Genomic DNA, 24,932 nt, shown 5'->3' with positions numbered 1-24,932 from the left:
AAGTCTGTTTTACATTACATTACACAAAAATCTCATTTGATCAGCTCTTTGCTGTCATTCCTTAAATGTTGAATTGTTCATATTTAGATGGAGGACCTGAGTGTGGCGCTGGATATTCCACTGTACTGCATCTTTCCTGTGAAGAACTACCACTCAGAGATCGACACAGACGATGACACTGATACACTGATACTGAGCGCACTGAGACGCATCATTAACTTAGAAGAAGACTCTGTCAACGACCAGTAGACCTCCATACTGCCGACAAATCTTGCTTTACAGACAGACGTCACCTAATCACAGCGAGAAAATAGTCAGTCTGCAACATAAAATGCATGGATGTATGATTTGTCCTAGTTAAAATACGAGCTGCAGCGTTCTGCACTAGTTGAAGCCGAGCTACTGAAGATTTCCTGAGGCATGTTAACAGTGAGTTACAGTAGTCGTGAGAAAATACAAAAGCATGAATACACTTTTGTAGATCAGGAAAAGACAGTTGATTTTGATAATATTTCGTAGGTGAAAGTGGCAGGATTCAATGAGATTATTGACATGTGGTTCAAAGTTCAGTTGAGAATGAAAAGTGTAGCCTACATCTCTTGCCGTAGATTTTATATTAGTTGCCAGAGCACCAATAAAGAGTTGTAATATCCTTGGTGATTGAAGCCAAAGATTCTTACTTCTGTCCATTAAAGTGCTCAGACAGCTGACATTATCTGGCTTAAAGGACAGCTAGCACAACCTAATACATATAGTCTCTGCTATTGGTCAGTCTTACCTTTCTGAATAAAGTATTAATAAGCTGTGTCATACTCTCTATGCATTTCAGTTTTTGCATTATCTATGCTAGTATGTTTTGTTGTTATAGTTGGTCATTTTTTGTGTTGTAGTCTCTCAGTAATCATGAATCCAGTGATTAGCAGATCAGAGGACATGTCTAGGTTAAACCCGGGCTAAATTGGTTCAAAGGTGTAACATTTTAAGACTACTGATTATGAATGCTGTTGTTATGTGGTTGTTGTTCCAACAGTATGTCTATGTCTGAAACTGCTTGATAATGACACACTGTGTTACAGTACTGCTGCTCAGCTGAAACCACAATAAATGACAGTACTGAAGTGCGTCACTAGTTTCCTTTGATTTCATTCCCTCTAGTCCATGAGTAGACTGTGTTGGAATGCAGCCCATTGAAGCTGATTAACACAGTATTACACAATATAATGTGATACAGCGATACTGCAATAACACTGGAAAATCTAACACTATACAAAAGTAAACTGAGGCATGAAGTAGTCCCTTATGGCAGTGGCTCCCAACCTGGGGGTCCTGTCCTCCACTAGGGGTCGCCAAAGCCTCACGATACCTCATTGATTTTAAGGGGTGTAGGAAATCTTTTTAAAAGAATATACAGTAGGCATTTATCCCATCATTTCATGCATTTCTGTGAAGACAAATAAATGAAACTGTTCATTTTAAAGTTGATGTATAAACTTAAATCTCACAGGATAAGAACACAGTGAAGACCTGAACACAGTCATCTTCACAGAGCCTTCACTCTCTGCTGAACAGCCTCATCCTGCAGAAGAAAAATAGCAGTTGACACAATCAGAGAGCAAATAGAGCAGTGGCCAAGTGTCAGGGAGAAAATAACACTGGATTTGTCTAAAAAGACACCTGTTAAATATATGTTTGTTTAAAAAGACAGAGAATCAAAGAAAAGGTTCCCAAAAACTATCAGGAAAACTCAGCTCAAAATTCATCCACATTGCTTGTTTTACACAAACGTCTGCTCACTATTTGTGCTATAGTTTTACATTTTCTCAGCTGTTCTGCACTGAATAAAAGATGTACATGAAATCTGCTACTTAGTCTGGTAAAATATTATCACTTTGTCCCACAGAAAGAAGGTTAGGGGTCACTACATTATGGTGACAAATGAAGGTGTGAAATAACGTAAGAATTTCATTGCAATTGGAGATGCTAATTGATGAAAATGAAATGAATAAAAGGCTGAAACGACATTAAGCTTCAGGGTAAAGGTGCCCCATGAGCCTGCCATGTTTAAAGGAATCACTTGCAGTTACTCAAACCAAATGTGATTTTTTTTTTTTTTTTTTTTTTGCGCTCTCTGAATTCTCTCATCTCTTCACATAACCTCTCACTGAGTCGTTTTTTTAATTTCTATTTTAAAAAGCTTTAAAAATATTTCATTAACAACACTGTGCACAAAGCAATCTGTCAGTGCTGAGAGCCCTACGTTTTTGGCATGATGTGACGTCATCACGTGATCTGGTCAACAACTCAGCTGTTGTGATGGTGCCTTCACGAACATCGGAAATGTCGGAATTTCACAGCCGCTTGGATGAAAACAACAAAGTGATTCCATATAACCTCCCAAGTGACGTCATGTACATGTTATTCTGCATAAACAATATTAATGCCTCACTACATATGACAAATTACATAGTTAGAATATGATTTGCCGGTGTAATTGTTTCTTAATGAGGTTAATGTGGCTCCCTGTAATTGTTTGGATGCTAAAATACCATGATGTATAACTGTAAAATGTGTATTTTTTATTCCCACATGATAGAAATATATTTTCTGATATATTCGGGGATTTTAGGGGCTTCAGAGTAAGCTGTGTGAGTTCCGTTTTTCAAGGAAGCTGGAAAGTACACGCTTTGGAAAGGCATTTGAAGGCAGCATGGGACAAGTGAGGGAAAAAGAGGAAGACATCCACGTAGCCTTTCTCGCGTCGTAACAGTCCGGCCGTGTAATGTCCTCAATGTCTACGTTTATTTGAAGAAACACTGCTTTCAGTTAAGCGGATAACGGTGTTCATAGTGGCGGGGTACCGCGGGATAACCCACATTGGTCCAGTTTGCTGAACGGGAGAGGACTAAAAATGGAGCTGGAAGACGGAGTTGTGTACCAGGACGACCCGGGCACATCAGCGATGATGTCTGAGCGGGTATCGGGCCTGGCCAACTCCATCTACCGCGAGTTCGAGAGGCTCATCGGGAAATACGACGAGGACGTGGTGAAGGAGCTGATGCCGCTGGTCGTGGCCGTGCTGGAGAACCTGGACTCGGTGTTCGCGGAGAACCAGGAGCACGAAGTGGAGCTGGAGCTGCTGAAGGAGGACAACGAGCAGCTCATCACCCAGTACGAGCGGGAGAAAGCGCTGAGGAAACACGCAGAGGAGGTGAGTTGAATGGAGCTGGATAAAAACACGGCGCTGGGATGGTGGTCGGCGTCGTTATTGTGGAGGAATGGAGGCGACCTCAGGTGTTTAGTCCTCCCAGCATCCCTGTGAGGTGAATTAACCTATACACGTGGCCGGGCAGCATCCCGCCCGTCCTGCCGTGCTGCTCATGGGGATGTAAACAAGGCAGTGTCATGGCTAACGTCAGGCTGAAACGGCCCTTTTTCTTTTAGCTTGTGACATAACACTGTGTCTCAAATCCAAAGATGGGATCTCTTACTGCCCCAACAAAGGCACCTTTCTAACAACACCATCACCTTTCCATCAAATCCATCTGTATCCATCAGCTCGCCTATTGCATCAGATAGTGAAGTCACGTCTGAGCCCTGTGAGACCCTGGCTGAGGAAACAGCAGGTGATGTGACTCAGCATTTTGGGGAATCACTATAACATAAGTGATAAAAACACACAGGGACATAAGAGGATGGAGACAGACAGGCATAACGTAATAAATGTCACAAAGCATCCAACCACCTCTACTTAAACTACACCTTATTATGATCATATTAATGTATCTACAGGGTCCATTCCTACTACCAGCACCCTGCACAGCCAGCAGGTCATCAGCTTCACCCTTTAACCCCTGTGCACAACATATATCATCCCCCAAATAACCAGCTACTCACTAACCACTGTACAGCCAAACAGTTGTTAATATATATTCAAAGCCTTTCACTCTTGGCCCTGGAGACAGAGCTCACCAAACCTCGCATTCATTCTCAAAAACTGTTTGAAACAGCCTCCATCTTAATAGCTCTTTTCGAGGGACCCAAGGATGCTTCACATACATGGAGATATCTAACTATATCTATATGATGTATAACTCAGGCTGAGATACGTAGAGGCTGACAGACTGACTTTGATTGATTTGTAAAAATGGTGAAGTGGCCCTTTAAAGTGACAACTCTGAAATCAAGTCAGCATCTGCTGCTGCGCAAAGTTCAAAATGCGGAACAATCAGCAACCAAATGGGTGCACTGTGTGACATAAGCGTTCGCTACATGCTGGCAGCAGGTTGTCAGCGCCACCCTTAAACCTCTGTGCAAAACATATATCATCCCCCAAATCTCCGCCAAACAGTCGTTTATATACATGCAAAGCCTGTCACTGTGCACGTAATGCCAGGAATTGCTCTTGACCTGCAAACAGACCTCACCAAAACTCACGTTAATTGTCAAAAACTGCCCTTTTTAACCATCTTTTTCATGTTATGTTTCATAAATTTGGATGACAGAGCAAATAGATGTCATGCTGTTCAGGCAATGATCAAAAACTATGGTTTAAAGTCAGTATCTCTCACTCAGAAGATTAATTCAGTGATTTAAATTGATGAATCAGAGGCTGAGATGTCCTGACCTCAAGTCCCTAGTATGGTCCAAGCTGCAAAAGCACTGGATCCTTCATTTCCCATAATGCTATTTGATAGCATTTCCCATCAGACTCTCCATGCCTGATAAATGCCCACATTTTAACAGGAGTGGGAATCACATAGAGTCACTGATATGATATTATCGCAATACTTAAGCCACAATTGAGTATTATTATGATTTATAAGGTTTTGCGATATACTGAGTGTTGCGAAAACATCTATTGCAATATCATCCTCATTCGTTCAATTTCCATAACCGCTTACCCAGTTAGGGGTCGCAGGGGGGCTGGAGCGTATCCCAGCTCACACTGGGTGAGAGGTGGGGTACACCCTGTACAGGTTGCAAGACTATCACGGGGCTGACACATAGAGACATACAACCAACCATTCATGCTCACATTCACACCTACAGACAATTATGTCTTTGGACCATTGGTCTATTGCAGTATATTATTTCAAATTATTTCCTCAAAGGACAACTTTATCAACGTCTGTTTTATCTAATAAGATAAAGTTTTTGTCCGTTCATCTAACTTATGTAATTTGAAATGCAGCAAAATGTAGGCTATCTAATGGACTGAAAAAGCAACTGAAAAGGTTCCCAGTCATGGAAAACCTGGAAAAGTCATAGAATTTTGTTGTGTGTAATGAAATTGTCACAGTAATCTTCCATTGATAACCCTCTACATAATGTAACATAACGGCAAAATTATTTTCTGCAGCTGACGACATAATGCAGCTCTTGTATGCATTTATGTGTGACAACATTTTAACCATCACCAGCTTTATTCATTTTTCTCCCTGCGTTCCGTCTCTCTCTCTCCATGAATGCCCGCTAGCAAAAATGATGTTGAAGTAGAGTTTGAATCTATGTGTATGTTTGAAAAACGCCAGGCAAGTGGGGCAAGAAAAAAAATATTATTGGTTCTTGAAACGTCATGTAAAAGTTTTGGGAATTTTGTCCATAAAAATGTGTGGGAACTCTGTTTTATTGTACCAGTAGGCTACCAAAAGTTTAATTTGTATTTGCAGTATTGATATTTTGATAAGAACAAAATCTATACTTGGCGTTTGTGCATTGAAACAATATTGCCGTGCAAAATATTGCGATACTACGCTGTATCAGTGTTTGCCCCCACCCCTTCATCTTAATAATAATGACAATAATAGCTTGAATTTTTGTAGTGCTTTTCAAGGGACCCAAGGATGCTTTACATATATGGAGGCAGAGCAAATAACATTCAAACAATAAAATAAACACCATACTTTTCGGAATAAATTTGCAGTTTGTAAACTCAGGCTGAGATAAGTAGAGGCTTAACAGGGCTCTTCATGTCACATAAACTGAATTTGATTTGTAAAATTGGTGAAGTGGCCCTTTAAAGTAACAAATACGAAATCAAGTCAGCATCTGCTCCTGCACAAAGTTCAAAATGCGAAACAAGTAGCAACCAAATGGGTGCGCAGTGTAGCAAAAGCGTTCATTTATTACTTAATCAGACATCGCCAACATATGTGACACCCTGATGTGTGTGTGTGTGTGTGTGTGTGTGTCGGGGATCTTGTGTTTTGGCTGGGATAATGCCTAAAGATGTGTGTGGTTCAGTTGTGCGAGCCTGCCTCCAGGCCCTGAGCTTTTGTATGAAGAGCAATGTGCTGTGACTCAGACCTTCTGTCTCAGCTTGCGTTTTTGACTCAGGGCATCTGGACAGCAGGGACACTGGCCCAGTGTGCTGTGGACATGTAGACCCCTCCGCACACACAGTGACACTGACGCAGTATGACAGCCAGGAACACAAACACTCATACACTTACACACTAACAATGCCAGTGCGCCGTTCATTGTTGTAGTAACATATCATGTCAGATATAAATTCGCAGGGTTCTTACAGGATTGTCCTGGGAAAGGCTCTTTGTCCACTCCCCTGAGGAGGAGTGAGCAGGGGTACGCTGAGCCTGGCATTACTTCCAGGTCATGTGATCCTTTGTCAGAAACAAGCAGAAAGGGAACTTCCCCAGCTTGCACTTTTGCATTTTTCCCCTTTCCTTTTTTTTCTCAATTTAGTCTTGGGTTGAAGTATCAAATTCTAGTATCACAGACTGACCTCCCACCTCTCCAGAGTCGTGAAGGGTGTCACATTTCTTTTTAAGAAGCTGCTTCCAGATGACAGATCAAGCTTTCACATATTGATTTTTTAAGACCATTTATGTGCTGGTTTGACCATTCACTGGCTTTTAACTCCTAAATTTAAGACAGATAGTATCATCATCCTCCCTGCTGTCTTACTATGGTCCTGTTTCCTCTAATCTCTAAGACACTGACATTAAACAGAGCAAATTACTCATGATATTGATCACTGTGTGAAAATCATTGATTTTGGTTAACCCTGAGGCACCTAGCCTGCTGTTCAGATCATCTGTACCATCTTTCATTGCCCTTCATGACCATTGGATTGCTGGTGAAGATACTTCTCACATTAATTCACTAATAGCTATCAAATTAATCTGATGATTATTTTCTCTTACTGATTCATCGTTTGGTTAGTGTGTGAAATGTCAGAAAATAGCACAACTGCCCATCACAACATCCCAAGCTGACGTGGTAAGATGCCTTGTTTTGTCCGACCAACAGCTATTCAGTTCCCTATGATAAAAGACTAGTACAGTAACACTCGTGTCCAGAGAGGGAAGGGCAGCTACATTAGTGCCTCAGCTTGCTCAGCTGGACAGGATGTGGACGCTGACACACACACAGTCCCACTCAGAGGTCTGCCTAAAAGGAAACTGGGAGGAACAGGAATTTCCGGATGAACCATGAAGTCAAGATCCTGTTCCCCTAATCCAGATTACACATACTCATACATCCACCATCATGGTACATGTTGAAGTTACACAGTGGCATATGTGGTCCATGCCATGATGTAATGCCCTGTGTGTATAGACCGCTTCAAACTTGACAACATAAACTTTCTAAATGTCCTGTTGCAATGTTTGTTAATGAAATAACTCACCAAGGTTACCTGTAGAGGTCACCTGTAAAGGTTACCAAGGTCCTTGGTAACTGACAGGAAGTACACAGGGACCTAAGGCTGCCCAAGCAACAGAATAGCAATAAAACCGTGTATAGGGCTAATAGTTATTCTCATTGTCTGCTGATAATTTTTAATCCATCAATCGTTTCCATAAAAAGGCAAAAAGAAGAAAAAGAAATTCTATGTATGCACAATATTGGATTTTTTCCCGATATCCAATATGTAACAACTCATTTGACCGATACTAATACCGACACATCTACTTTTTTTCCCCACCTAATTTTAGTGATCATCAAGTATCTTCTGTTGTGGAGTAAACATCATATTATTATATATTTTTTTTTAAATGGTCACCAGGAACATCCCTTATGAGTATAGGAGGAAAAGGTTATGCATTAGAGGGAAACTTTGCTGATTCGCAGCAGCTCTGTGTCATCACCGTGTGTGCAGCTCCTGCCACCAGTGCCAGGAGCTACCTTCTAGGGCTAGGCAATATGGACAAACATTTTCTACGAAATGCGCTACATGTTTTCAGTTGTAAGTCAAAGCCACATTTGAGATGTCACAAGCACTTTTATAAAACCAGACTGATGCCGCACTGTAGACTAATTAACAGACAGATTAAACAGAGGAGCAGCTCTGTGTCTCTCTGAGTGTTGTTGGAGAACTTGTGAGTGAGTGAGTGGGGCAGAGCTGTGCGGAGAGTGAGAGAGAGGAGAGATGCACACTAGTGTGCATTATGTAAAGCAATTTGACCCTATATCGATATAAACGGTGTAGTATAAATCTATAACTTGTTTGAAAATATATGAATATATCATACATAGTCGTTTTATCGCCCAGCCCTACCTGCCCATCTGCTGGCGGCGGTCAGCCAAACACTGTTCATCTTCTGACACTGTGATGACACAGAGCTGGTTGAAACTCAGTGCAGTTTCCCTTTAGAGGAGCACTGTATAAGATGTAGTGGCATCCAGCAGTGAGGATTGTGTGTGCCAAGCTTGAAGTCCCAATTAGGATTCCTTCAGTGTTCATTGTTCATTGTGGAAATTTTAAACAGAGATCTCCTCCTCTCCAAACAAACGGATCAGTTAACTTAAACGGGTAAAAACACTGAATAAGCAGTTTCGTGTTACAAATCAGTGTTTCTCCAAAGCTGTTTGGCTTGTCACAGACGGCAGCTAGCCCAGCGTGTACTGATGTGTGCTCACCTTTTTTCTCTGATAACTCAAGATCCAGACTTATGGGAGGTTTTTACCATGAGCCAAATTATCCACATAGGTTTCTTCCTCTCCAAAACAAATGGACCCGGTGATTTAAAGCGGTAAAAACACCAATTATAGCAGCTTCACATTGAAAATTGGTCTTTTTCTGACACTGTTTGGCTTGTTGCATGGGGCTGCTAACTATGGTGGCTGATGTGAAAATGCAATTGGCCCTAACTAGAGCCAGTATTTGTCCGTTCTGGGTTACTGTAGAAACATGGTGGTGCAACATAGCAGACTCTGTGAACGAGGACCAGCTCTCTATGTAGATACATATGGCTCGTTCTAAGGTAACGAGAACACAATGATTCTTATTTTCAGGTGATTATACACTAAAGGAAACATGCTTATTATATTATGTTCCATTTCTGCCAATATATCCTCCTAAATCCCACAAAATGAACCTTATTGTTTGGAGACAGCATCCCAGTAACTATGGTGAGACATTAATGAGCCAATGTTTTATTTTTTCTGACTAATATATTAGAAAATAGGAAAAAAAACCCTCTCATTATAATTTAAACTTAAACAGCATCAGACTATTAATGAATGAGTTTTGGATTTAGTGCCAGTGAAGTAACCGAGCTCTGTCTGTGTGTGTGTGTGTGTGTGTGTGTGTGTGTGTGTGTTTTCTGAGTAGAAGTTCATTGAGTTTGAGGACACTCATGAACAGGACAAGAAAGACCTGCAGAACCATGTGGACAGAATGGAGTCCCATTCACGGCAACTGGAACTCAAGATCAAGAACTACGCAGACCAGAGTAAGCACCAACACACACACACAGACACACACACACACACACACGTGTCATAGAGAAACATCCATTATTCCTCAGTATGATTTTATTTCATTTATCCATCTGTTCCTATGTACAATCCTTTACTCCTCTCCTCACAGCTTTTTGCCATATTCTATTCTCTCCATATAATCTTCCTCACTTGTTTGATGTCTCTCTCATAGCGTGTTATACCTACTTTCTCTCTCTCTGCACACACACACTTACTCAACACTCACACACTCTGTCTCCTTCTCTGTGGGGGTAACAGTAATGGGATTATAGGATTTCTGTTATTCACGTCCTCCTAATGCGGCAGTGCATTACCGCCCATCTTATTGGTGGATTAAGGAATGGGGGGAGAGTGATTGGCTCTTACATTTTGTCTTATTGGAAATAGTAGATTCACACAATGACTGGTTCGGTGTCTTGTGTCAAAGCAACACAACTAAGTGAGTCATTCATTCACATAAAAGCTGTGAGGGGGAAGAACATGAATTTCTTCCCTATCTGATGTTAAACATGAACATAAGAAGCTAAGTGTTTGGTTTATTCTGTTAAATTAAATGTAAATAATTGTCTCATTTTCCTCTGTTATCAATCATGATTAACTGTTAGATTAAATTAAATTAGATTCTTGAGTGCACATGCTCCACGCAACTCGTCAGTAGGGTCAGTCAACCCTCTGCCACTCCCTGTGAATAGTAAATCATTCATTCAGTACTCTGTGAGGCATCTAGGACAGAGTCCACAACTACTGTAGAGTTAATAAGGCCATAGCCAGTGGAAGATGATAGGCAACGATGGTATAAAGCTGTTCTCTGTCTTTCGTTTTGGTTTTATTTCACTGAAGAGACCAATAATTTATCAGTTGTGTTTTTTTTGTTGTGTAGTTTTATTACCCACGATATGGATTTTTTCTTTCCCCAGTGAAAAAGCAACATATCATTGTGGTTTGGTGATTAACTGTGTCCAGACACTGTCTCACTCCCTCCGCCTCTCTCTGCTCTTCTGGTATTCATACAACTGACCCTTCGCTAAGTCCCGCTCCCGGATGCAGACTGGCCAATCTTAACGTAGCATCAGGCTGGCTCAGACCAGGGTCCGACAACAACACAGCTGTGCTCCATTGACTCTAATGCAATCATTTCAGATTTCCTTCATTTTCAGGCTGGTTTTGTGGATTTGGAGCTAAATGTTGTGCCTGGGGCACGTCGTGTATTAATGATACTCGTTACCTGGAGAGGTTGGAAAAAGATATATGTTTCTTCCCTGTTCCAAAACCAAAATCAGGCCCTGAAAAGTGTAGGGTTAGCTAGCTAGCTACTGAAGATATAGCCTACTGAATGTATATACATGTTGCTGTGGCTGTTTCTGCTTTTACTTTCCTCCCTGCCGAATTATTAGACTTGTCTTTATCGGGAAAAAAAAGCCTTTGTGGAAGTTCTGCTAATTCAGTCATAAACACATTTCATTTCCTATAGATTCTTCACAATAAAAGTCCCCTGTTATTTTGTTATGTAAAAACCTTTATTGTGAAGCAGCAAAATAGATGAGACGTTGCCATGTGGCACGTCGCATCTTAACTGATCATGGAAACGGAAAGCGGTCTGGCCAAAAGTGAGCGTGGAAAAGGCCTCCAGTATTGTACGTGTGTTATTGTGGTAATTTCATTTATCTCACAGACTGATTTAGCCTAGCACGTACAACATATAGACCAGTGTCGCACTATAGACCAATAACAGACAGATTGAACAGAGGAGCAGCTCTGTGTATGTCTTAGTGTTGATGGAGAACTTTTGAGTGAGTGAGTGAGTGAGTGAGTGAGTGAGTGAGTGAGTGAGTGAGTGAGTGGGGTGGAGCTGTGAGAGTGTGAGAGTGTGAGAGAGGAGAGATGACCCTACATCGATATAAACGGTGTTGTCTTAATCTATATCTTGCCTGAAAATATGTCGATATATCGCACATAGTCGTTATATCGCCCAGCCCTACCTCATCACAGTGGTAGCATCATGTGACCGTGGTACAACTGTGGTGAGTAGCGGTGATGCAGTTGTCATCACAGAACTAATAGGGCCTCAGCACTTTTTACTGCATTGGCAAAGCAGAAGGCATCCAACAATCTGATGATGAAGATTTAAACACAGACACACATCTCACCCTCCCGGCTTCCCAGCTGATTTATGACAGTGTACAAATGGACTCTGATGTGTGATTACGTAGCTCCCTCGAAGATCAGGGGAATGACACTGATGGCATTTTTATGGCGTTCTTTCTTTTGTGTTACTGTCTTTTTTTTTGTCAGTGTTGAACAGCTTTTTAGGTAAATTAATTAAATCAATATTTCAGCTGCACATTCAGCTGCTCCACACAGCAGTTTGCCAAACCTGCACTGATGCGAACACACAGGAGGGATTACTTCAGTCTTCAGGCGGCTCCCCTGTGTATAGCCTGTCTCACCTCACTTCATTACATGTCTCCGTGTCCCCTGGTAATGCCAGAATACACACACATAGGCGAGAAATCGTCACAACATGCAGAAGCTTTAGCTGCTGTAATTGATAGTATCCAGCCTTTACACTGTATATCCGTCTGTCGCAGCAGCTCTCTGTGTGGCTTAGACTAGACCTGACGCGCTAATAGGGGATTAGGTGTTTGTCACTTCATAAGTCGGCCTAACATCGAAACCTATTCGAGTGAGATTACCCACTCTGCCGTTTCCCAGTGCCTGCCTGGTAGAGCAAAGTTATGCTCACTCTTCTATGTACCACAGTCAGTGCGATGGAGGTGTGAAAGATTTAAAGGAGTCACATTCAGGTGGAGAGTTGAGAGGGTCAGCACCCCTCTCGTGTCAGCACAGTAGATTAGGAGACACCACCAGCAGCTGGGTAGCTTAGCTTAGCAGAAAGACTGGAAACAGGGGAAACCAGCAACTCTAAGGCTCATTATTAGACAGACATAAACATTATATCTGGTTTATTTAATCTGCACAAAAATAATGGTGTGAAACAACAGATTTGCTTTTTTAGGGGGTGTTCTGTGCCAAACTATTAATTGGCTCTGAGCAGTTTTAACCAGCAGACAAATGGCAAATTTTTACACTTTGGTTTTTGTACTTAAAAGAAATAACATGTTATTATTATTACTTTTTTAAATTTCCATTTTACAAACCGTTCATATGCAAATAATCCTTGTCTCGTGTATTGTAAATCGACTACCTGAAACTGAGCAGTGTTGTATCCTGTTTCAGTCGGCAGGTTAGAAGAACGTGAACTGGAACTCAAGAAAGAATACAACTCCCTCCATCAGCGACACACAGAGGTAAGAGGAGGGAGAAAGGATGGGGGAGAAGGTGGAAATTTTGAGTTGTAATCGTTAACCACATTCATGACTAGTTTCCTCTGGGTCTTTGGTTTGACTTCTGCAGATGATCCATAACTATATGGAGCATGTAGAGAGGATCAAAATGCAGCAGATTAGCGAGACTTCAGAGTCGAGCGCAGTCGGCCGAGTCAGGTAAGACCACAACCGATAGGCCATGTGTCATGTGTGCACCAGTTTCCAAATAAAAAGGCAAACTCAAGCTTTAATTTAATTAAGTTAAACAAAACCTTCGAGGGGACCTATGTGTCGCCGTTTGCACGTATCACGAAAAGCTACCTGTCTTATTGTTTCTTATGAGTGACACCACATGTTATGGAAGCTGTTGCACACTGATATAAATACAGGTGTGCCTTGAGATTTGGGCTTGCCCTTTGGTGTCCCTTGGGCACAAACAGTTAGAAAACCTCTGCTCTATATCCATTAACTTTGGGTTTAATGACATTGAATGACAGACTTTGGCTGATGTGAGACAGCTTTAATAAAAATCTGAATTTCCCAGTTATAATTGGACTTTGAATGCTTCTTACAAGCCATAAACTCATAATTACTCAACTCCAACATGACATGAACGCTGCATGAGAAACACATTTGAAGCCCCTCAGGAAAAACCTTACCTTCATGGCCCATAACACAATGGTCAAACTTGTTATTAAGCTCATGTGAAGTCATAGCTCATATCTTTGAGGGCGTGTAAGGCATATGTTTACAACAATATATCAAGAAGCCTTTTACTGGTTTTTCAGTTCTGACATTGTATAATCGTTAACCAAAACCACTCTTTTTATTGACTAATTTTGTTGTCCTTTTCGCTTTTGTTTTATGTGTTGCATTTTTATTGACGCACTTTGAGCTACATTTCTTGTATAAAAAGTACAGTGCAGTGGTTAGCATTGTCGCCTCACAGCAAGAGGGTTCCTGGTTCAAACCCAGAGTGGGGGAGCTCCACTGTGCGGAGTTTGCATGTTCTCCCAGTGTCAGCGTGGGTTTTCTCCGGTTACTTCCTCCCACAGTCCAAAGACATGCAGGTTAATTGGTGACTCTAAATTGTCCGTAGGTGTGATTGTGAGTGTGAATGGTTGTCTGTCTCTATGTGTCAGCCCTGTGATAGTCTGGTGACCTGTTCAGTGTGTACCTGCCACTCGCCCAGTGTCAGCTGGGATAGGCTCCAGCACCCCTGCGACCCTCATTAGGATAAGCGGTTACAGAAAATGAGTGAATAGACAAAGAGAATTCAGATCACTTTCATAATATTTTTAATGCTCATTTAAAGTTAATCAGTTCAACAAAAGTACCTGCAAGCCAAAACACTACCACAGCAAACACTTAGTTGTTAACAAGAGCTTAAAATACGCAAACCTTTCTCCCTCCAGGAGAGAGCGGCCTCTCTCTTTGGGGATCTTCCCGTCGTCTGGTGGAGCGTCTCTGCTGATCCCCGACCCCCAGGCCAGGGCAGAGACACCAGGCACAGAAGGCTGGAGGTTCACCGACCCAGCGCGGTCCAACACTAGCCTCAAGGTAGGTGTGTGAGTGGCACCTCAGTGTGAACATCAACCACAGTGGGTGGAAAATAATCATTTATTCCAGTATGATTTTTGTCCAGAAAATAAACTCATGTCTGGTTCTGACTACATGATATCAGCCTGGTATCTGACGTGGGGGTGCTGGAAGGAAAATGAGCGTCAGACATGTGCTGTGCTGTAGTGAAAGACAAATGACATGTCTTTGAAGTCCCAACAGAAAAAGCCAAAAAGGCAGAATATTTTTGTCTTTTTTTAACTGTATCCTCCTCTTCACTTTCTTCTCATTATCATGCACCAGAGTGTCAGTTGTGCATCCTATCTGGTGACATGTTAAATCTTATTTGTCCGACCTGAATTATGAATTTAAATGTTTTTTTTCACTTGCTTCAGATTTTTTGATACCTGAGTGTTATGATCAAAATGCAAACATACAAAATGCATAAAATATGGGGAGTGATCTGATCGTTATAATCCCTTTTCTTGGCTGAGTGTTTCCAGCCATCCTGCCAGTGCTAAGAGATAGAGGAGTTTTGGCTTTGGATCCATTTAAAAATAGAGAGTCTTTGATAAGGCTCGGGCGTGCTCAAGCGTATTTTAGTAGGCGTCTGACAAGGCCATCTCTGTTTTCAGACATCCTCCTCTTTAGCCATTGATGAATATGCAAACTTGTCTGTTCTCCTGGTGCAGCAGTCAGTGGAGATCATTAAATGTATCACATGAATATTCATAACCCAAATAGCAACCATTTCCTATTTGATGCAGACGCAACTCATAATACTGAGCTTTGTCTTATGATGTGTGTTTTCAGTGATTTTTAATTCACTGCCTCAGATACTACTGGGGATACAAGTCATTCCTCAGACAGACATTATTATCATTATGTCCTCTCTGATAAAGTGAAGCTGTTTTTCTGCACAACAGTGACTGGCACTCAAAATAATTCTGGTGTGTGGGTTATGTTTGTATCTGTGGCAGTTCGGACCTGGAGGGTGACAATGTTAATTCATCCCACTGCTGCGTCTTTGTTAAAACTGGGACATCAGCTCTGCGGCGCGATGCATGATGGGAGCGATGCCGCTGTATGGCTCGCAGCCAGTCACTGAGAGAGAAAAAGGCTAGCTGGAATGTGATTAGTTCTTATGTAATCAGTGCTACAGGACGGTTATTGTTGAGCCATGGCCTTTTGAACACGGGTGGCTTTGATATGCAGACACACTCTTAGAGTTAAACAGAGACGTCATGTTTATTCGCGGGAGTGGGTGGCATTGCAAGGGAAAAGGAACGACAGGTCGATGAGGTGCATATGTGCGCATGCCAGCCATGATCTAATCTTCATCCATGATATGAGTCACATAAGCGAGACCATCTCATTGCCTTTAAAGCTGGCATAATTACATTTTTAAATCACTGCTTTTTGTTTCATTCAAGGGGTCTTTTCAAACCAATTAAAGGGAAACTCCACCAATTTTGCACGACAAACACTGTTGAGGTCTTGGGGAGTGCTACTACTCATGTGAAATAAGCTGTATAAAGCCTGTGGTGACTCTAGAGGGAGCTGCACAAAATCTAATTAACAAGGGTTGAGTATGAGGAGTACATGTTTGAAAATGAAATTTCAAATATGTTAAATACATTATGGGCTACTAGCATAACGCACCTGAATCTCCAGCTGATCTGCTGGCAGTCACGTTGCATCGTAGGTAATGTAGGCATGAGATAAAGTTATGGAATAAAAGACTATATCTCAGACCAGCCCGTCTGGCACCACTTAAATCACCTTTCTTCCTTATTCTGATGCTCGGTTTGAACTCTAGCAGGTCGTCTTGACCATGTCTACATGCCTAATTGCCTTAAGTTGCTGCCATGTGATTGGCTGATTAGCTATTTGCATTGTCGAGCAGTTGAACAGGTGTACCTAATAAAGTGGGCGGTGAGTGTATATAGGTACAGTATACAGAACGATTGTCAAAAATGATTCATGAACTTGATTAAGGGTTAATCTATCGCTTGTGGTCTAAACTAGACGATCTATACTATGACCTTCCCATGTGCACACACACACACACACACACACACACACACACACACACACACACCACACCACACAGGCTGACACGCTCTGTCACATATGATATTACTGTTCCATTCACTTCACAGACATGCACACTTTTGGGTGTATGCATTTCTGTTGAACTGCTTCTGCACATGTGAGCTTCATTCTTACTCTTCCCCCCCAAGCAGTTGGACTTTGGCGACCCCCCAAAGGAAAGGGAGGGTAAGAGTGCGCAGGACTCTACTTGGGGGAATTCACTGGCAGACGACTGCAAGGTAGTTGGATGAGTGGCGGCTGGCGGAAGTGCCCGTGGCAGCAGCAGCAGCACGCCTGCATTGGCTGTGGACGGCACACTGTTTGTGTTTGCGTGTGTGTGGGCTTCAGTAGTCTCCCCAACTATGCTGTTTCATCATTTCAAAAGCGTCGCCTCTCACTCTGTGCGTTTATAGATCCTCACTTCACAGACCACCTGCGCTACATCGTGCTACATGCAACCATGGCCTGGTGAAGGCTACTTCAGGGTCTTTTACAAACCAAAGTGCATGCAACAATCAGCTGTGTCATGCATGGAATTGGTTAATTAGCAATCTTTTACAGTCAATAACAGCGTGGTTGCATCTGGCCTTTGATTCGTTTTTCTTTTCAGTTAAAATGCATGACCTTATACTTCACATGCTTCTTTGTAGTTTTGCTTCATTCATGCAGATCTTCAACATCTCAGTAACATTTTTGATCTCACATTGTACAATAACACACATCCAAATAGTGCTCTGTCTTTTAACGCTGTGTTTGTGTAACATTAGATTTAATTTGCAGTAGATTTATATTTTCAGTCTCCGTTCAGTTCCTGTGTAACTGTTTTTAGTTTCTGAATATCATGTTGTGTTTGTGTTGTGTAGTAGAGGTAGAATGGCAGCTCCCATCGTGGCCATGTTTAATTTCAGTTGATGCTGTGTGACGCTCTTCCCCGCAGTCCGTGTAGCTCTGTGTGGATTTCCTTGTCTGTGTTTGTGTGCCAGCTCTGTGTTGCTCATGTCTGCTCTCTGCTGATTGAGAGCTTTCCTCAATCCATCCACAGCTTTGTTCAGTGTTTTAAGGTCCTTTTGTTTTTTGTTTCAATTCGTAGTATTTCTGTCAGATTTCCTGATTTTTTTCAGGGTTTCCAGTTTTAAAAGTAGATTTTCACTTTGAGGTAAACTACAATGCTCTTGCTCCAGTGGTTCCCAACTGGTCCAGCCACGGGTCCAGATTTCTCTTTGTCATTTGTTCAAGGTCCACACAGTTCAATGTATTCAGCGTCATATTTGCGTTTGGCCATGTCATTGAGCTAGCTTGCTGGCTGTGTCATGTAGCTGTCCATCAGTCACTCACTCTACAGCAGGGAATGACACTTAAAAGTCAAAGCCCCGTGTTGGAAATTTACTGAACTTCAAAATAAACGTGTGGTTCTTACAAACTTGACATGTTCGCAAGTCACTTGCGGTCCGTTCAGAATGGACCTGGACCCACCAGTTGGGAACCACTGCTCTACACAGTGTAAGAGCTGAGAAAAATTGGACTTGTCTCCTGTTATACTGCATGTGTAGTGTATGTAGTGAGCCTCTAGTCGTTTCTAGTTTGTGTTTAGCACTTTCAACCTGTCCAACCATGTTAAAGGAAATTTTTTACCCCCCAAAATGACCATTTGTTTATTAGCTACTCACCTCATGTTATGCTGAATTTGTGAAGAAAACTTTTTTTTCCTCGCAAGCCTCCACAGTGAGCGAAGAATTCACAAACTGAGAAAATTACAAACTCTCACAACTTGTGTAGTACAATCCAAGTCTCATTTATCCCGTTGTATGATCAGTACTTCCAAAACAGGCAGTCCTTTCCCATGAGGAGTTGGACTGTAAGTAAAACTTATAAATGCTCTCTTCAAGCCAGACTCCATTGACAAAAACCGTAATTTTAACTTGCTGAACGTGGGAGCTGCTGGTCTACTGCTGCCTTGATCAGTACTTTGTTTGTGTTATTGTGTGACTTTGGTGAATTCGAACTAACCCTAAGTCACACAAGAACACAAACAAACTAACTGATTGAGGCAGTGGTAGACCAGCAGCTCCTGTGTTCAGTGAGGTAAAATTACTGTTTTTGTCAATGGAGTTTAGCTGTGAAGTGAGCATATGTTTCACTTTTAGTTCAGTTGCCCATCAGAAAGGGCTTTTTGGGAAGTACGGAGAGATGACTGGATAAATAAGACTTGGTTTATACTGCACGAGTTGTCTGCGAGTATTTCAAGTGGTCACCTATGACTTCTCCCTTTTTAAATTTTTGGTTCACAGGAGTCATGCAAGAAAATCAAAGTCTTCTTACAAATGGGTAATTGATTTACAAAAGATCATTTGGGGGTTGAAGTATTCCCTTAACCTGTTAGATCATAAACTGTGTTGTGCTGTTGTTTTCTTTGTGGTCCAGTGTTTTGTTTTTATTCATTTTGGCACTGGTTTATTTAAGGTCTGTCATTGTGACCTTTGACTTTGAATGTCTATCTGTAAATACTGCTATTATTGAGCCTCTTTTCATTACAGGATGAGCTGTCGGACTTCACCGGCTCCAAGTCGGCCACACCGATGTCCACCACAGCCTCAGACATGGAGCGGGAAGATGGGAACAGTAAGAGCACGGAGGTGCAGGCTGCACCAGGGACCAGATCTATATCAGTGGGTAGGGTCAAACATCATCAAGTTACAGAATTACATTCATCAGTCATCTGTTAGTCTTTGTGGCCTTCTTTTTTGCTGTTATATACGATACAAGGGTTTAGAATAAAGTGTTACTGCTGTAGAGGTGTCATAGAGGAAACAGTTTATGTTGTAGTTTTTAGATTTTTACTCACATGCAGTATTCTTACTTCTCTTTTTGGCATGTGCTCTGTCTCATGTAGGTTTGCCTGAAAATGAGGACAGCTCAGACGTGCAGGACATCATTGAGTCCACCCCTGAGCTGGACATGGATCTCATTGGATACAAACCCTGCAGGTTGTTCAAGAACATGCTGTCAGGCCACTTTTAAACAAAGTTTCACCAGGTAGCATAACATCACCTCCTGTCGTTTATTACTCTTCCAGCACTCCCACTAAAGGCATTGAGAACATGGCATTTGACCGAAACACAGACTCCCTATTTGAGGAGCTGTCGTCTGCAGGCACTGGGCTCATAGGGGATGTGGATGAAGGCGCCGACCTGCTGGGTAAGATAAAAACTTTATCTTTATCGAAACAAAGCAGCACTGAAATGGAATAATGTCGCAGCAATCCTGTCAGATCCTCTGAATATATTTAATCTGGATTGTGTTGGAAAGGTCTTTGAAATGTCTCAACTCAGTTATGAATGACTCAGTGATTGTTTACTGACGAACACATCTGTCTCTAGCATATGAAAGCTCAGTTTCAGTTCTGCATGTTCTGTGAAGCTTATGCATATACATCTTATTTGTGGCAATTATGCCATGGCCATAGAAGATAGAGATCGACCAATTCATTCGCTTGGCCAATTTATTGGCTCCGACTGGACTTTATATAAACTATTGTTAATGCCGGAATGGTCACATGGGTACGGCCATTAGACTTTAGCATGGGGTACCCCGCATACAAAGTCAAGCTAATGTGTGCTTTAGAGAATTTGTATGATTTAAATGAAAGTTAATTTATGTAGGACGGTTTTACTTCTTCATTGGGAGCATAATAAGGTTGTTGGTTATAGAAAAGCATCATGTGCCTTCTCTGTTTTGCGTTGGTATAATTTCACTGGATTTAACCCTTTTGGGTCAAGGGTATAATTGGCCGTTTTTGACTACTTCTGATTTTACCTTTAAAGGTAACACTTTACTTGAAGGTATCTACATAAGGGTGAAATGATACTCTCATAACTATGACATGACACTGTCATAACTATGACATGACACTGTCATGAACTTGTCATAAACATTATGTACATGTCATAAACGTTTATGACTGCTGTCATTATGTGTCATTTGTTTATTGTAATGACAAGTTGACATTGTTTGGGTTGTCTTGATTATGACAACTTGACATTAATTAAAGTGACATTACCAGAAGTTGTCTTTGTCATGACAAGTTGAGATTAAATTTGTTTGGGATGTCCTGGGATGTCCTTATAATGACAACTTGACAATAACATAAAGACATCCTCTGGTAATGTCATTCTGGTCAATGTCAAGTTGTCATTATAAGGACATCCCAAACAAATTTGATGTCAACTTGACATGACAAAGACAACTTCTGGTAATGTCACTTTGATTAATGTCAAGTTGTCATAATTAAGACAACCCAAACAATGTCAACTTGACATGACAAAGACAACTTCTGGTAATGTCACTTTGATTAATGTCAAGTTGTCATAATTAAGACAACCCAAACAATGTCAATTTGTCATTACAAAGACATCTTCTGGTAATGTCATTCTGGTCAATGTCAAGTTGTCATTATAAGGACATCCCAAACAAATTTGATGTCAACTTGACATGATAAAGACAACTTCTGGTAATGTCACTTTGATTAATGTCAAGTTGTCATAATTAAGACAACCCAAACAATGTCACTACAAAAACCGAATGACACTTAATGACAGCAGTCATAAACGTTTATGACATGTACATAATGTTCATGACAGGTTCATGACCGTGTCATGTCATAGTTATGACAGTGTCATGTCACCCTTATGTAGATACCGTCAAGTAAAGTGTTACCCTTTTAACTTTCACCTTAAAAACTGTTTACCTTGCCTTGTTTGGTGTCATTTTTTTCAGCACAACCTCACCTGTGTGACTTTACATGGGCGTCATGTCTTTTTTTTTTTGGCTTGCAAGCACTTTCTGCATGCAAGCACTTTCATTAGAGTAGCCCATTTTTACTGTTTCTTCTTGCACCAAACGCGCACCAAACGTGACGACAATATTCAGGAAAAAGCATGGCGTAAATTATTTATCATAAGTCTGGTTTTACTTGGCCTGTCAACACAATTTAAAATTGCTGTATAGCTGGAAGTTCACACTTTCGACACAAGTTGAAACAGAGACTCAGCGAGGCTGCGTCTTGCTGCTACGTCATCTTAAATCGATCATGTAATTTGGACGCACCAGCGCGTTCGTCCACTCCTGAGGGTTAAATAGCAAGCTAGCACTAGCAATGTGTGTGAAATCAATTTCTGATACTCTAAACGACTATTATCTCCAGGAGGGGCCAGCACTCAGTCACAGTAATATTTAGATTTCACAATAAATGTTTTTAAGAAATTAAATATAAAATGAGAAGTAATACTTCTCACAATCTGATTGTGATTAGTCTGTATGCTACTTAAGATACTTAAACATTCAAAAAAGCATGACAGAATTTACACAGCCTGTCTTTTTCTTATTTTGTAAGTGGCCATGGTATAATAACACTCTCAGTAAGTCACTTTGAGGTGTCCTTACATTTAAAACAATAGAGTCTGTGGAGCAGACGTGATCCTACTGCATGATGGGGAGTTTTGATTGTTATAAACTGTCTGTGACATCTGGCAATTTCTCAGTTTAATCGACAACTGTTTAGCTTTTTGTATAAGTGAAATGTATTGCATACAAATAAACTGCGTAATAACCTGCATATTTATTTTAAAATATATCCATAAAGCTGTTCTACAGACGCTCATGTGTGATGTTTAACTAGCAGCTGTTGCTCCACTGATAGTACCAGTTTAAAACTCATTGTAACTCCAACACCTGCTGTTTGCTGCAATGCTGCACCTCTTGCTTTGGTCCTGCTGTGATACGCAGTGTTAGCCATCTCCCCATGTTAACATCACCTCTTTCTCTCCCGTATCTCATCCTCTGGCTTTTGTCCATAATCCCAGTGGAGTACTCTGGTGTGTATGACCTCAAACCTTTCCTTAGTTAAACATACTTCTGTGATGTCCCTTTGACCTCTACTCATTAGTCACTTTCTGCCATTTCCACCATCGTTACCACTCACATCTTCTCGTTCATTATGTTTGATAACAGTAGGCATACATACAGTTGGTTCATCAGTGCACAGCTGCCTACTTTAGACAGAGTTTGTTGCATGAATGATGGAGTTTAACGCTTCCTTTGTTGCCCTAACTGTTCTTTTTACAGCTTGAGTTCTTTTTTTGCTCTTGAATTTTCCTGTTTTCCTTCTCTGTACTGCTGTGGTTGCCATATTTTATTATTAGCTTTAGAGACCCAACAGCATCTTTTGCTTGTGGAGTCAAACAGCTACACGTTAAGCTCTGGCTCCTTCATCATTTTGGTCATTCCACTGTCTCAAACTATATCCGCATTTCTTTCTCTCTTTCTCTCTCTCTTCCTTGTTCTTTCCGCCTGACTTGGATTGCATGGTTTTCTCAGACCTTAGTTTGATTGGTAAGACCCCACCCACTCTATCCATCCTTCTCCTGTTGGTCATGTGACATGTGCTGTGGATTTGTGTGTTTGTGGTAGTGTCTTGTACTGTGAAATCAACAAGAACAAATATCTCACTAGGAGATATTTCACATCCTACGTTGTGCCTTGTTGGATTTTACCTTCGTAAGAATAATCTGTAGTGGTGTATGATAATCTGTAGTGTTGATGTAGTTCCAGCTTGTTGTCAAACTGTTCATGTAATAAAACTCTAACTTCATCATTACCTCTGTTCAGGAATGGGCCGGGAAGTTGAAAATCTCATTCAGGAGAATTCACAACTGCTTGAGACAAAGTAAGTACATAACTCAAAGGGTAAATTTGCTATGTCCAGCCTGGACCAACCTGAAGTGATTAATGGGAATAAAATTTATTGAAATTGGTCCAGTATTGAGTGAGGCAAGAAAACTGGCTGCAGTGTAACCATCCAGGGCATTTCTGCTTTATCTATTTACGTCATTTAAAAGTGTTTGTGTTTTGCTACTGACATGTTCAAATTATTATTTAAAGTGTCTGACCATTTATGGAAAGGATCCCTACAGAGAAAGACCTGTTTTGTGAAAGAGTAAGAATGTTTTTGTTTAACCAGAAACCCTATCACCAAACCCACCAGTGTCCATTTACTTAAAACAAGTAATTTTATAATCATAAAACAAACTTTGTTCAAAGTTGACAGAAACAAAAAAATACATAAAAACTGTTTTGCTTTGCACTCTGAACCCACAACATCAGTGATGAAAAAGTCAAAGCATGGGTCTGGGCTCGGGAGAGGCCCAGATCTCTTCGGGCCACACCAACTATTGCCAGCTGCGGCTCTCGGTCTATGGTTTTATTACACGTACATGTACGAAAATGTCTCAAAAATCTTGTCCAAAAATTGTCCCACCCTTGGGCATTACCAAAATGAGTTGAAAAGAGCTGCTGGGTCCCGATTACACCGTTGACAGGTTGGATCAAATTCAGGAAACAGCAGGTCTGTTCCTTGACAGGTGAAGTCCATGAAGTATTTTAAATTGAATAACACCAAAGTCGTCCTCCCATTTTGATGTCAGATGGTCCAGGGGGGCGTGGCTACTGACAGTAGGATGTCATAAATTTGGGATATGGAGTTATGCTCACAGGGACCCTCATGAATACAATCCTCTAGCCAGCTAGAAGGAGTTTGGGAAACAAAATCCCTAATTTGAAGTGCAAATCCCTTTTGACTGTTATCCAGTTGAATGCAGTACAACGACAGGATATTTAATGTGTACATTGATGTGCAAACATGCTCAGTGGTTACATTACAGCCTGGTTCGCTGCTGCCGGCAGCAGTGCTCTCACTCAAAATTGGACCAATTTAAAAAATTATTGGTTCCATTAGTCATTTAGATGCAAAAAAACATGGGAAAATAGGATCCAGGTTAATCTTTAAATGTTTTTGTGTCATGACTGAAATGTGATATCGTCTTAATCCTCTGACCCTGTTAAAATGTGCCAACAGTATTTTACAAGTACACTGAAAGGTCCTTGTTCCCATCTGTCCAGGAATGCTCTGAACGTGGTGAATAAAGACTTGATATTGAAAGTGGACGAGCTGACCTGTGAGAAGGAGATGTTGCAGGGAGAGATGGAGGCTGTGCTGCAGGCTAAGAGCAAGCTGGAGGACAAGAACAGAGAGATGGAGGAGGAACTCAAGAAGTAGGTCAACAGTCATTACAGGTAGCACGTTATTTATTACCTTCGCCAAGGAGGTTATGTTTCCAGTTTGGTTTGTTTGTCAGCGGGGTTGAGGCAAAAACATCTGGCCCAATTTTTCTTGAA

The 24,932-nt window shown here is 41.2% G+C and overlaps 2 protein-coding genes across 10 annotated transcripts in view; one reads left to right on the top strand and one right to left on the bottom strand.

Moving 5' to 3' along the window:
• LOC126406075 (interferon-induced protein 44-like) overlaps window positions 1-24,932 on the bottom strand; it is a 197,300-nt gene that overhangs the window by 147,753 nt on the left and 24,615 nt on the right. The gene's annotated exons all lie outside the window — the stretch shown is intronic.
• The window catches only part of LOC126406072 (C-Jun-amino-terminal kinase-interacting protein 4-like), a 37,830-nt gene continuing 15,604 nt past the window's right edge, over window positions 2,707-24,932 (top strand). For 4 of the 8 annotated variants that reach the window (XM_050070207.1, XM_050070206.1, XM_050070204.1 and 1 more), the window contains exons 1-12: window positions 2,707-3,208; window positions 9,575-9,695; window positions 12,961-13,031; window positions 13,138-13,226; window positions 14,465-14,609; window positions 16,853-16,942; window positions 19,238-19,373; window positions 19,594-19,687; window positions 19,777-19,898; window positions 23,076-23,090; window positions 23,367-23,424; window positions 24,657-24,809. In XM_050070207.1, the coding sequence (XP_049926164.1) occupies window positions 2,909-3,208; window positions 9,575-9,695; window positions 12,961-13,031; window positions 13,138-13,226; window positions 14,465-14,609; window positions 16,853-16,942; window positions 19,238-19,373; window positions 19,594-19,687; window positions 19,777-19,898; window positions 23,076-23,090; window positions 23,367-23,424; window positions 24,657-24,809 (1,394 nt within the window). In that variant the 5' untranslated portion in view covers window positions 2,707-2,908. The remainder of the gene's footprint in view (window positions 3,209-9,574; window positions 9,696-12,960; window positions 13,032-13,137; window positions 13,227-14,464; window positions 14,610-16,852; window positions 16,943-19,237; window positions 19,374-19,593; window positions 19,688-19,776; window positions 19,899-23,075; window positions 23,091-23,366; window positions 23,425-24,656; window positions 24,810-24,932) is intronic. The other 4 variants (XM_050070205.1, XM_050070210.1, XM_050070208.1 and 1 more) reach the window with 4 other exon arrangements.

This window comes from Epinephelus moara, chromosome 18 (genome assembly GCF_006386435.1).
Source record: "Epinephelus moara isolate mb chromosome 18, YSFRI_EMoa_1.0, whole genome shotgun sequence".
Classification (NCBI taxonomy): Eukaryota; Metazoa; Chordata; class Actinopteri; order Perciformes; family Serranidae; genus Epinephelus; species Epinephelus moara.
This window is presented reverse-complemented; position numbering and strand designations above follow the sequence as displayed.